Here is a 13,836-nt window from a genome sequence, read left to right on the forward strand (position 1 = left end):
TCCTTGTGATTACTCTGTTCTTTTTATTTGGGGAAAGGACATATCTGCTGAGACACATGGAGTAAACTTGTGATCCCTAGCTACCAACATCTGTTTTAACTTGGTAGTGAGCTGACCGGAAAAAGGGGTTCTAGAATTGAGCCTCTTGTTCTATCAGTTCTTTCACATACTGGCACCCAGCAAGGAACTGTAGAGGCAGCAGATAATAAACACAACCTATTGAAGCACTAGAAATAGTACATACCCGCCCATGTGTCAAGTCCAAGTGAGACCTCAAAAAATTGGTTTGGCAAGATTACAGCAGTGACATTTTTAAGGTAAGCCTCTAAAGTACTGTATAAAAATATTCTTGGGGTTAAAAGACAGGTAATAAATTATGATCATATTCCTTTAATGAATCATGTGCATGCTTTTCCAACCAAAAATGTGTATGTGACTGTGACTGAATTCGGTGATAGGCTAGGGATCTGAATCTACCCATGGCTTGATACACATAATAATTAATAATTAATAGGTAAGAAAAATAACAGATATTTAAAAGTGCCGAACATACTGTATATACATATAACAGATATTTGATTTTTTTCTATTACTTTTTGCATTATGCAAATGTTAATTTAAAAAAATAGGTATGGTATTTCTGTGATAACACAGTAATTAAGTGGTTAAAATCCAACACTAACATTTAAATAGCTTTAAAAGCTTTCCCTTGGAAGGGAGGTTTCCCCTTTTTCTAAGTCCTATTAGTGCTGAAGATGCAGAAATATGTCAGTTAATTGGCATAAGATTGGTCATGAAGTGCTTAAAAGTAGATGATCCGCGATCACCCTTGCATAAACTGTGAAGTATAATCCTGACCCTGTCAAAAAACCTATCTTGGTAAAGGTACTGGGTACAGAGACTTCATTAATCTCTGCTCCTTCCCTACTCTACTGTATTTCAGAACTCTTGACAGTTGCTTTTTATTCTTAAGGGCTTTAGCAGACGGGCAGATTCGGGGAGATTTAGTCGCCTGGTGACTAATCGCCTCTTCTTCGGGACGACAATCTCCCCGAACTGCCTTCCCACGCATTCCACCTGCTAAAATGAAAAATTGACTTCAGCAATGCACTCGCGGCACTTCGATTTCTGAAGTCGCTCTAAGTTTCCTTGTGAGGCAACTTTTGGCGACTTCGGAAATTGAAACGCTGTGAGTGCATTGCCACAGGCAAAGTGTGGAACAGGCCTAAGCTTTTAAGATGATACCTGAAATACATAAGAGGCATACCTCCCAACTGTCCCATTTTCCCCGGCATAGTCCCAATTTTGACAGCTAAGCCTGCAGTCCCGGGTTTCTTACTGAAATGTCCCGAGTTTCTCTTTGATCTCCTGCACTGATGCCAGAAAAAGATACAAGGTTTCTGAAACTTAATTAAAATAAGAGGCTTTTTGGCAGAGAGCCCAGAACACTAAACACCTGCTCTTAGATACATTTGTAACAATTTAAGATAAGCAAAGATACTATTGTTAAAATTTAAGATAAGCAAGTCTATTTGGGCAACTGAGAGTCACAGCTTAAGGGCAGAGACACACGCTAATGTTCGGCGAGATTTAGTCACCCGGCGACAAATCGCCTCTTCTTCGGGTGATTAAGTTTCCCGAAAAGCTTTCCCGCTGGCTACAATCCTTGTGAGGCAACTTCGAACGACTTTGGAAAATGAAGTGCTCCGAGTGCCATCCCGCCAGCGGTTTAGATTCTAGCCGATGGGATGGCTTTTCACGAAGATTAGTCGCCTGAAGAAGAGGCGCTTTGTCATCGGGCGACTAGATCTCCCTGAATCTTAGCGTGTAGCCTTACCCTAAAGGGCAATTTCAGCTTCATTAGCAAAACTGTTATAATGCATAAAACCATCCCAGAAATGTGTTCAGACTTTCATAACCTGCAAATTTTGTAAAATGGACGTAGTAATTAGGGGGTGTGGCCATAAAATGGGCATGGTCAAAAAATTCAGCCACACTAAGTGGCTAGTGTTTTTTTCCCTCTTTACATTTTGCAAATGTTGGGAGGTATGAAGGGGGCTAGTTAAAAATATGGGCTCAATTTTTATAACTCCTTATTGATAAAAAAATATTCTTTGAGATTGTATATACAGTGGTGCTTGAGATACAGTATCTATTCTGAGTAAAGTCCAGTAGTGGTAATGGCTAAAGATGACACAGTCCCTTAAATTATGAGGGCTGGAGAGCCACTCTGTGTAAAACAAAGACAGCATGCTGTGACAGGATGGACATCACAGATGTGACTTAAGATGGGACAGATGAGTGGAAAGCCCTGCAGATGGGAAAGGAATTAGACAATATGTTGTTTCCTACTAGGCCAGGAAAATGGCTTTAGAGAAGAGTATGCTGTGGATTTTTATAAAAGATTTTAAAGATACTTGAAAGGAATAATTTGCTCAAAAGGGAGCCAAGGTTCAGGATACACATCCCAAGTAATGCTACTATGCAGAGGTACAAGCCTTTTTATACTATGAACGAAGGTAAACAAGTTAGGGATCACTGTACGGGGTTTACCTTGACGTGGTATGGAGGCTTATCAACTTTATGATCATAACTTTGTAATTGTTTTTGTAAACACATGCACTTGCATATAGACTGAATTACTTATGAGACAGGGGAGCAGGGAATGTGCAATGATTAATTGGCCAAATTAATAGCACTTCCATTGCATTTAAACACATTTTAACTTAGCCTTGGAGTGCACCCACAATCCCCCTATTTTGTATTAGGATGTAAACAGGCCAAGTTATTTGGATCAGTGTTCTATACCTGTTATGATACTATTTGATTTGTTCAGTATATTTGTGCATACACACAGACTTCTAAAGCAGTGTTGACTTCTGCTACACTGTTTCAAGAGTCAGAACTAAACAACAGACAAATATTAGTTGGATATCCCCTGGGTCCACAATCAGATTATAATAATAGCCTTGACTTGGAAGAATATTAAATATTTAAAATATTTTGAACCTGCAAATTATAAATATTATCGGTTATTTGTTTTTTAAAATTTCATACCTGAGCCTAACAGCAAAATCTACACAATACCAATAATATTCACAGATTTTTGCATTTATAGAAAAAGAGTTATGTAATGTACTGGCTGTGCTATATGAACTGTTGGATTTGATCAGAAGGTGGGGAGTAAAAAAAAAAAACAACTTCATGTAGGTTCTGGAGAAACAGAAGAAATGCAAATGCATATGTTGTATATCATATATAGAAGGGGGAACCTGTATAGAAGGGGGAACCTGTATGTAAAGCAGAGACATTTCTGTGCGGTCATGCTCATATTGATATATGTAATGAAATGCATAAGAAATACAGCTGTCTCTGTCACACTTTTTCAATGGTCTCATGGTCTCATGGTCTCATCTCTTCCAGCCAACTTCCAGTACAAATTTAGAAGTAACACAGCACATATGTACGGAGATGTTTTGTGCATGCACCAAGCCATTCTGCACATGAATTGAACTGAGGGCAGCATATAGAATTCTGGCAGGTAATTAGCCACTAGTAGCATTCTCAGTTCCATTCCATGTTACCATGTTTGCTGTAAAGTTTAATATGGACTGGATCATTATCGCTCTAAGGGCCCTTACACATGGCTATTCTGGGCTGCAGGCCCAGACACACTAAATTTTTACCTATGGTGCTGTCCTCACAATAACGCATGTAAGTGCCGAATGCAAGTGGAATGCAGCATGTTGCATGTAAACAGAATGCAGGAGAGCACGGCCCAGAAAGCCCATGTGCGAGGGCCCGAATGCTATGGATTTAATCGACAAGGCTCATTAATTTCGCAAGTGCAGTTGCATTTCCTCACTATTTCATTGCCGCCATCTGAATTTAAAACCACTTTCATTTATCTGTATATTATATGAAAAGCAACCTTTACTAATGCATGTTATACTTCCAATTTATTATAAGGGTATTCTTAACCAAATATTGTATCAGATATTAACAGAAAAAAATCTAAAAAAAAACCCCAGGAAAGTACAATTCAAGTTAGTGTTTTTTTAAACAATGATCCTTTAAGTAATGGGGAAAAAAGTTCAGCAAATGAATTACTTCTTTTATATACTTAAACATAATTGCATGAGCTATGGATTAAATAATTTATTCCAAGCACTGTTTCGTGTCACTTCTAGTAAAGCCCCTGCATTTTCAGACACATACTTGTTTATGATCAGCAGCAGCTTTTGACCTAGAGGACACAGAAAACGAACACAGGAATTTTCATGGAAACAAGCACATGACTGACTGTGGCTAGCACAAATGCACTCACTCTTGGGTGAACATGGTCTCTCATGCTGAATTAATACTGTACACACAAACATAAGCACATCCTTTACACACAGGAGCTGTATTATTGAGAAATACATTTTTCATCATGCCTTGGGACAAGTGACCTGCATAGAGGTGATCTAACAGTCCCATGTTCTAATTGATGGAGGAAGCTGCCAATCACAGCTGGCTGTCCCAGGGGTAAGGGTGCGGGATATATGAGCTCATCCTTCAATAACAAGGGAAGGAGACACCCCACCCTTCCATTACAATAAAAGGTCAGAGAAAGCCGACGATAGAAGGGGGAACCTGTATGTAAAGCAGAGACATTTCTGTGCGGTCATGCTCATATTGATATATGTAATGAAATGCATAAGAAATATGTCTCTGTCACACTTTTTCAATATTCATATGGCAACCTAAATAATAAATATGCACTCTTAAACGCACGCCTTCTCTGTTCTTAATCATTTCAATCACATAACCCCCATGTTCCTATAATGCCTGAAGACGCATACTTTACATTATCCCATACTGCACTTCTTTAATCTGTTTGTGATTTCAGCTCCTGTTGCACTGATAATTCCTCTTCCAGTAACTGGGTTCTTAAGAACATTACTGATACGGTTCCAGTAATGCAATATCTGCCTTACTGATTTTGTCCCATATCAGGAGTGACTAGCATATTGCTATAAATTTAAGTGCTTATTGCCACTTTCATGCTTCCAGGTCACCAGAGAGTGCCTTTCTTTAATGATTGTATTTGCAGGTACATGGACAATGGTCTAGCTATACTGTATTTAAGCTAAAGCATCCTTTTTCTAGATCTGTCTACCAGTTGGCTTCTCTCCCTGTGTTCCACACTTCTCCGCCTACACTGATTAAACATGCTCTTCTATTTTTCTGAACTACAAAAAAAGAGGAGGTGGCAAAAGGGGTGTGAATAATTGCTCAGTGACCCCTAATCACTGCAGACCTCATTGTGTGGGTGTTAAAACACACTATTTCTTATTGGATTAACCGGTTTGGTGACCAAGAGGAGTGGTACACTCCTGCTACAGACTCAAGTCAGTAAAACTACATCTATTCACTGGTTTAGATGTTAAACATTGTAACGAGGCCCGGAGTGGCAATCTGTGGGTTCTGGCAAATGCCAGAAGGGCTGCTTTAAGGTGCCATAGAAAGTCAGTATTTAGTGGGCTGGTGGGGGCTGTTTGGGCCTCTGTGTACCTGAAATGCCAGGGCCTATTTTAATTCTCAGTCCGGACCTGATTGTAACATATCATACTACCTCTGATTGTTCCATGTAGTCTGCCAAGCTTAGTCTGTACAAGCTTTCTGAGATTCACATTTGATCAGGGTCCCCTTCAACCTAACAGTTAGGTTAAACATTTTTATAATTTCCTTCTAGCAAAAGGTGATGCAGGGCTGGAGACATAAGGGGCAGCGGTGTGGCTGATAGAGAAAGAGGATCGTAAATCAGCTGGGATTGGGAATTGTGCCCAAAAGGGAACCTTGTTTATTTGATATGACGTACTTTTCACTCAGTAGCCGGAATTGAATGGGCTGCTATTTTCTGATTGCTGCACCAACCCTCAAATAAGAATCCACACTAGTCCTGCCCTATGATATGAAATCAAATTAAAGACACAGAAAGAAAGCGATATAGGAATCTTTGGTTATACCGGTTACACACAGGCTGCGCCCACAATGTGCTATGCAGTACTTTGGATAATCAAGCATTGCAACTGATGCCCTTGCAAGCAGATCCATTATGCTAAAACAGAAATTTAACTTGTTGTTGAAATGAGAGAATTGAAAAGAGGGGAAGCAGATAACAAGAAGTAGGTATGCGGTTACTGATTTTAGCAATTGCCAGAAGTTAACAGGTGGTCTGCTCGAGAACAGTTCAAGGGGCACCATACTTCTGAGTTCAGTAGTGTATAAGCTGAACATACTTTTTGCCTATTGTTTAAGAAAAAAACACAAAAAAGTGAGCAGTTTATTTTTTTTGCCATTTTTTACACAGATCAGTCTTAGCCAATGAGTTCATAATAAGTACAGTTCTATAACCTTGGCATCATTGCAATGCAATTTGACCTGCATATTTTATTTCTGAAGTCCTTTAACCTGTTTCCCATGCTAACTCTGTAAATAATCTGGCTTTTACCTCTCCACGTCTTTCTGACTGACCACATGCCTTTAAATGCTCTTTCCTCTAGTTTCCTCAAAATGCTCCACCTGCCTCTTTAAATCTAGTACCTATAAAATACTCCCATCATCTCCTGGAGGGGCCCTAAGGGAGAGATGGGATGTGTGGGATTAATTGTAGACAACCACAGGGAGGCGGGTACCGTGGCAACATCACCATGGAAACCAGGACGAGGAAGTGTCAAGGGACCAGAAAGATGCAAAAGAGAAAGCGACCAGCATATACAAAGCAGACACGTAAAACAAATATGGCATTTACAGATTTTTTTGAATTGGAAATAGAATACTCGAGTAATATAGCCATTTTATGATAATATATAGTTTCTACATTTACTGTACTATATATTGCAAGTAGATAAATATAACACAAGCATATATACATTAACTTTGTGCAGAAAACATAAGGGATGTGCAGCATTCATCCTCAGTACGGACAAAGTTGGACTCTTTAACAAACACAGAGCAGAAAAGAGAATGTATACATATTTGGGCAGCGGTTTTTAGACAATTGTTACTGCCTATGTGTGCCCATGATGACTAGTCTGTAAATAAATTCTTCTTTCTTTGACAAGTAGTTCTTCCGGTATTATGGCACACCAAACAAGAGGATAGTAAAACTTTAGCTTCCAGGTCCATAATAAAGTGACTCTATCTGAGGCTTCACATCTTTATATGGCAAGGGACTCTTATAGTTTGCATTAGGGAGAACATTAGTGGCTGTATTTATGTATATAAGCATGTACATATATAATCATAATGGAAAATGTATTTCCTAAAAATACACAAAGTATATGTATGCTGTTGATGTTGTAAGAATAGACAGACACTCATTAATTGTAATATAATGGAGAAGGATTTCTGCACTTGTGTTGAGTTGCCAGTGGCTCAGAGATAAAAGCAGGAGGTAGATAAGTGATCTGGATATGGAGTCATAGAGGATGGGGGGGTAGTCTGAGTGCTGGGGTTCCCAGACTGAGTGCTGTTCAGGGATGAGGCATGAAGCCGATTACAAGGGTAAGGTCCATTTTAATGATGGGGCAAAATAGTCTGAATTAAAGTGAGTGGGGGATGGCCTCTACTGTATTTTTAATGAGAATGGGAACCTACTTAGTCCTGTTTAGAAATAAAATGTCAGATGTCCCTTGAGTAAGAGGCACTAAGGTACTTAGAGAGTAAGTAGAATTAAGAAGGCAGAGGTACTTATCTGAGCACTTTTATTATTATAAACCCTACAGTGGTTGTGTAGGGTTAAATGCACAGATCAGTGGCACTCAATAAAGCGTTACATTACAATAAAGCCTAAAGGATCAGAATAGTGTTTAACAGCCACATCCAGGTTAATAGCAGTGACATGAGAAACCTCAGACTACGTGGGAGCTGTTGGCCATACAAACATGCACAGATCTCCTGCTCTCCTGTATGAAAGTCAATGGTATTTACAGTCTATATGTAAATCAGATTTTCCTTACTCTCTGCGGTTAATTTTTAGCTCAAGTATGTATAAACAAAGTATTTTGGGCCCGTTAAAGTAAGATGATCTCCTGAAAAAAACTGAACAAGTACACAGGGCCTGCAGGCACACAGCTATCTCCACAAGGGGATAGTAAAACTCACTTATAAAAATAAACCCCATAAAGTGACTAACGCAGAAGCCTGTTGGATAATGCTAAAGAAATAACGTTTTGCACTGTCCATAAAACTTCAAGGTTGTAGTAAGCTTAAAACTAACAGAAAATAGTGAATATGGTCACCACACAGTCCATTCAGGTCTCTGAGGGGCATTCAAAGCTTTGACTGCAGAATGAATTACATAAAGGACTCCGTTTTGTGCTTATAACAAGGAACAGTTCTTTCCTAGAAACACTGTGAAAATTACAATTCCAATCCACAGTGCTAGGCAAAAGGTGGGAAATCCAGAAGGCAGGGGCCTCAAACATTTCACTAAAATATGTAGCAAGCTGAATTATGAACAGCATTGTTAGATAAGAGCAGTGGTTCCCAACCTTTAAGATATGCATGTAAAGTCAGCTGCAGTGAACAGAGCAAAACACCCTGAAGTTTAGCAGTCAGTGAGCAGGAGCTAAAGGCAATCACATTTTTGTTGTACAGAGCCAGGTCACCAAAGAACCAATTCTTTGCATTGGGTGCATCATGCATGGATGATCAAATGAGTTTTAGATGCCTATATATGTATGGTTTTTAGGCTCCAAAACTGACATTGGTGTAAATTTGCTAGTGGAAAATTAAAACATAGCAAGTATTATTTTTTTGCATGCATGGTAGACCAGCCATCACAGGTGGAATTGTTCATGAAAATTATGCTATATGAATAATTAGTGACATATGAATCTAATTATGTCAATGTGGGCTTATGAACGCCCTGAGGACATGTTTGGAGGCACTTTAAGTAGGTCTAGCAAATCATGGACCTAATAGACATCTCCACAATCTCCCATGTCAATGACTTCATATGACTTCAGTAAATGCAATTGGGAATTGTAGAAACAAAATGTCAATAATTGTCGGCTTCCCAAGGTGAAATTTTATTCAGTAATACCAACCCAATGATCAGCTTTGTTCATATGTCATCCGCCAAACAATAACTGCTAAGATATCTCACTACATTATAATTACAAGTGTTAATTTGTAAACCACTAACATGCAGTGTTGTAAATAGTGCTGCTGCTCATTTGCTGCAGGATATTATCTATAAATGGACACACGGGTTCAGTCAGGATATCGGCTGATTTAGTTCTGCTCATAGCGTGGTATGCAGGGTACCCACCAATGAGTGCAATTAGGGGCTCCTTTTATCTCCCTTAAAATAGGTAATGGTGTGCAAAGTGTTCAGTGAATTGCCAAATCTTAATTTCACTTGCATATTAAAAACTGTAAGCATTGTTGTAATAATTTGTATTTATTTCCTATGAGCAACATTTTTTTGAGATCCCTTACTTCATAAAAGCAGAGAGAGCATTAACATATATTTGGCTAATGGAATGGCTTTATTATTCAAGTACCCTGCACACCTGCTGCACACCGCACAAAGATTGTGGTTGCCTGCAGTAAATTTATTTGGCAGTGGCGCTGGGGTAACTTTTGATTGTACCATCTGGCTCCCAGATGTGACCTGTTAATGTGGGGTTCTTCCTGCTCAGAGACCCCCTACCTCCAGGGATTTCCTATGGAATTCCATTGATGTGTGAGGGTCAAATTACTGAAGGTTAACCCTACTCCTTTGGCTCCCACCCAACAAGACAGTAGGCTGCCTCTGCCAAATGCAAAGATCTGTAGCTACGTCACTGATATAAATTACACTGCTGCTATAATATGTACTATGTTTATAAGCATACACAAATATATGTATATAAAGGAAAACAATCATACTGCTCTGACAAAAAAAAGTAAACCAACAGTAACCAACAGTAGTTGCAAGCAATCATCCATTTCTGTGGTTGCAATACTTAAGATACCATTTCAGATTGCAAGCTCCTTGGCACATAATATTCCCCCCAAACTATGTTTCATGCCTATTAACTTTTACTAGTGGCACCGATCAGTGGAAATGGGACAGAAAGGAGCTTGCAGCCGAAATTTTTATTTCTAGACAAGCTTAAGGAGAAAATGGGAAATAAATCAAGTCTTGGCCTCTTCCTTATTCTATGTTTGGAAAATGAATCAGTAGCTACCTGCCAGGGGATAACTGGGACAGAACAGCTGTTTTTAGATCTCTAGTGGATTGCTAAACTGATGTCCTGCTAAATATTAACATGGAAAACAAGTGCAATGTTTTGCTAAAGAAAAGCTAAAAGGTTCTGGAACACTAGAACTAGAAGGAACTACATGCTATTACATGTGCAACAAATACAAATAACAGTCACACCCCCTTCCCCTGGAAGACTCAGGCAGGATGTGAGTATGGAGTAACAAGCCAAACCTAAGCATCTGCTACTAAGACAGATCTAGCACAATCGGAGTAGTGGGTCAGTTCTGGTACCCTCAGAAATGTGTCAAGGTTTACAGATTGTGTGCAAGCAGCTGTACCAGTGGCCTAACCAGAAGTAACTGAGCCCCACAGCAAAATTATTTTAGAGGACCTCTGAACTTTGCAAATAAGCATTATTTTAATTTACAAAAATAAGATGGTTATTGATATATGACCCACTGTGTGTCCTATGCCTCCTGCCCCCCCCCCCCCAGTATTCTCAGGATTTGCTTTTCCTATAAGTAAGCCCTGGAGCTGCATGACTGTCATTTATTAGAAGCCCACCTAATTGGAGCATGCAAAGTGAATAATACTATTAGCTCTGCAAATGAACAAACACCGTTTATAATGCTAAACTGAAATATGAGTTTCAAAATGTCCTATCCCTGTTGATTTCCCTGATTACAGTTATATCATGTGATTCTACAAAGAGTTCTTTCATCTCTGTGAACACTATTTATGAACCCCATCCCCAGAGATTGTTGGCTGTTCTAGACTGTTCTAGTGTGATTTGCACCTCTCCCTGCTGCAGTCCAATGTCTCTCCTAATACTACTGTTTTCATTTGGCTCTTGTCCTCCCCCTCTCCTTGCCCTGTTATTGCTTCCTCCTCCATTGCCCCTGACACCTGGTAACCAGGCCTCAGATCCGTAGTCAATCCCCCACCGAGCAGAGCAGGTGGTGCTTTCAAATGATATTCTGGGGCTCCCACACACATTCCTATACATAAACACAAACCTGCTCATTCACCGCACTGATGGACATCAGAATCTAGCTATCAACAAACTACTCTAGCAATGCCAACAAGTGGCAAATAACCATCTTGGAAAAGGGTAGAGAAATACGAAGCACCTTGCCACTGTGCAAGATACATCCACAGCATAAACACCTAGATGCAAAGGACATTTCCTTTCAATGACAAACATCCTATAGCAAGGACACAGGTGGGGGCAGCTTAGTGATCTAAGGACCGGGATTCCCAACCTGTGATCCTCTATCCATTATTTAACTGCAACTTCCAGTATCCATTTGTAGCCATCCTCTCAGGGAATTTTGGGAGTTGTATAGCAGTAAAAAATAAGAGGGCCACAGGTTGGACATCTGTGATGTAAGGACTCTTGACCCTTTGATAAGATGACACGGAAACACAAGGAAATCCATGGAGAAATAGCGGACTACAAGAGCAGCAAATGGAGACAACCAGGAGATGGATAGAGGAAAGCAGAGACAAGCAGGGGCAGTAAATGGGGGAGAGATACGGAGGGGGGGGGAGTGACTGGGCAGCAGCAGCAATGAAGGAACTAGGAGTAGATAAGACTGCAGGAAGAACAGGAATTTGAGGATACACTGCCCAGCAAAAAATGCAGGGAAACAGTGGGGGGTGGTGCAAGCTCACTGAGAGAGAGATGGGAGTGCAGACTTGTGAGAGGAAAATGCAAAGAGAAAATATTGGGGTGGGGAGGAAATAAGTGGGTGCACAGGGAAGGAGAGTGTAAAATGAGAGCACGATACACTATGCAGTCGGCTTGCCTGTTACACTGGGTGCAGCCTAAGTTCAGTCACAGGATGGGGATATGGAAAAGGGAGGGGTATTGGGGTAAAATCATGACAGGCTAAGTCAGGGGAGAGGAAAAGAAAATAGTAACAGGTACAGTGAGGGAGTAGGTAATACAGGAATGAGGGTACAGATGGGTAAGAGATGCAGGAAAACACCACAGGGCAAAGAAGAGCAGTGATTTGAGGATGGAAAAGAGCGTATCAGATGGTATGGTACTTACTCCATGGCGCAGGCTCCTCACACAGCTCGGGGTGATGTGCATGCAGCAGAGCCCAGTCTAGCCCTGTGTGTGTGTATGTGTGTATATAATATATATATATATATATATATATGTATGTGTGTATGAGAGCCTTCCAGGGAGTGTGACAGGAGGGAGTCACCGTTACAATCATACCATTTGCTCAATATTTACTTGCACAGAGCGGTCTCTGCTGTTCATCTGAAGAACAGCCGCACAGCAGCTCGAGCACTAGTGCCACCTTCCGCTTACAAAGCATAGTGCATATTGAGAATGGCCCAAGCTTTTTTTTAGCCCACAGATTTCAAATGAGCTTTATACCCATGCACACATTTTTTTGATGCTGTGTAATTTTAAACGGGGTGTAAAAACCAAAACTACTGTAAACTCACCTAAAGTGCTCCAATTCAGGCAGAGAATTGCCTGCAAATTTTTTTGGAGGATGACTCTCTTTGGATTTAGAGTCTTTTTAAACTGGTTAATCTGGTATCTGGTGGTCTTAGTGTAATTTTGTTCTAGAGAGGAAATGTCAATGGACAATGAGCCACTGAGGTGATCCTCAGCAGACAGCTCTGCACTGGTCATCCGCATAATTGGATCCAGATAAGTAGCTCTGTTTATTTGGACCACCACATTAATAGTTAAACCGAGCAAAGATCCACTTTTTTGGTTCTAACTAATCCAGCTAGATCTAAATTAAATCTAGATCTAACCAGCTAAAGGTGGCCATAGAAGTTACAATTACCATCTTTCCTGGAAAAGATCTTTCCAAGAAAGATCATTTGTTTCAATAGACACGTGTAGAGCTGAATCATCAGATATACAGGTAGAAACAACAGAATTCTACCTGTATCTGATGATTCAGCACTAACAATGGCCAATGTTCGGATGCCTTTAAATGGACAGTAACATCAAAAAGTGAAATTGTTTTAAATAAAATGCAGTGTTGCCCTGCACTGGTAAAACTGCTGTGTTTGCTTCAGAAACACTACTAACTTGAAAAAAGGTTCAAGTTACACAGCAGATAGCAGATAAGCTCTGTAGAACATAATATTATCAGTTATCCACTATTTAACCTGTGCCATATAGCCTTTTTTCAATTTCCACCATTGCTATTCAGCAGCATGTTTATATGAACTATAGTAGTGTTTCTGAAGCAAACACATCAGTTTTACCAGTGAAGGGCAACACTACATGATATTTTTATTACTTTAAAACACTTTAATTTTTTGGTGTTCCTGTTCCTTTAACAAAATTTTCTGGCAAGTCTGATCGACGAGCCGTCTGATATTCCAGTCTTCTGCCGATATCGGTCGGCTCGTCTCCCACCATACATGCATCAAATATCATACAAAATTAGTTTAGTCCGTTATTATCGGTGCATCTATGGCCACCTTAAAGATTGGAACAGTGTGACTGGACTGACTGAGCATATACATCTAAGCTATAATAATCGTCACTGTTTGTGGGATTGTCTGTAGTGTTTTGACCATATAAGCCTTTAAATAAACACAGTTTT

At 39.9% G+C, this 13,836-nt stretch overlaps 1 protein-coding gene across 2 annotated transcripts in view; it reads right to left on the minus strand.

The window, feature by feature from the left end:
• The window catches only part of palm.S (paralemmin S homeolog), a 59,053-nt gene extending 46,569 nt beyond the window's left edge, over positions 1-12,484 (minus strand). The window contains exon 1 of one of the 2 annotated variants that reach the window (XM_018243621.2): positions 12,300-12,484. In XM_018243621.2, the coding sequence (XP_018099110.1) occupies positions 12,300-12,304 (5 nt within the window). In that variant the 5' untranslated portion in view covers positions 12,305-12,484. The remainder of the gene's footprint in view (positions 1-12,299) is intronic. The other variant, XM_018243620.2, reaches the window with a different exon arrangement.
• Positions 12,485-13,836: the final 1,352 nt, after the last annotated feature.

This window comes from Xenopus laevis, chromosome 1S (genome assembly GCF_017654675.1).
Source record: "Xenopus laevis strain J_2021 chromosome 1S, Xenopus_laevis_v10.1, whole genome shotgun sequence".
Lineage (NCBI taxonomy): Eukaryota > Metazoa > Chordata > Amphibia > Anura > Pipidae > Xenopus > Xenopus laevis.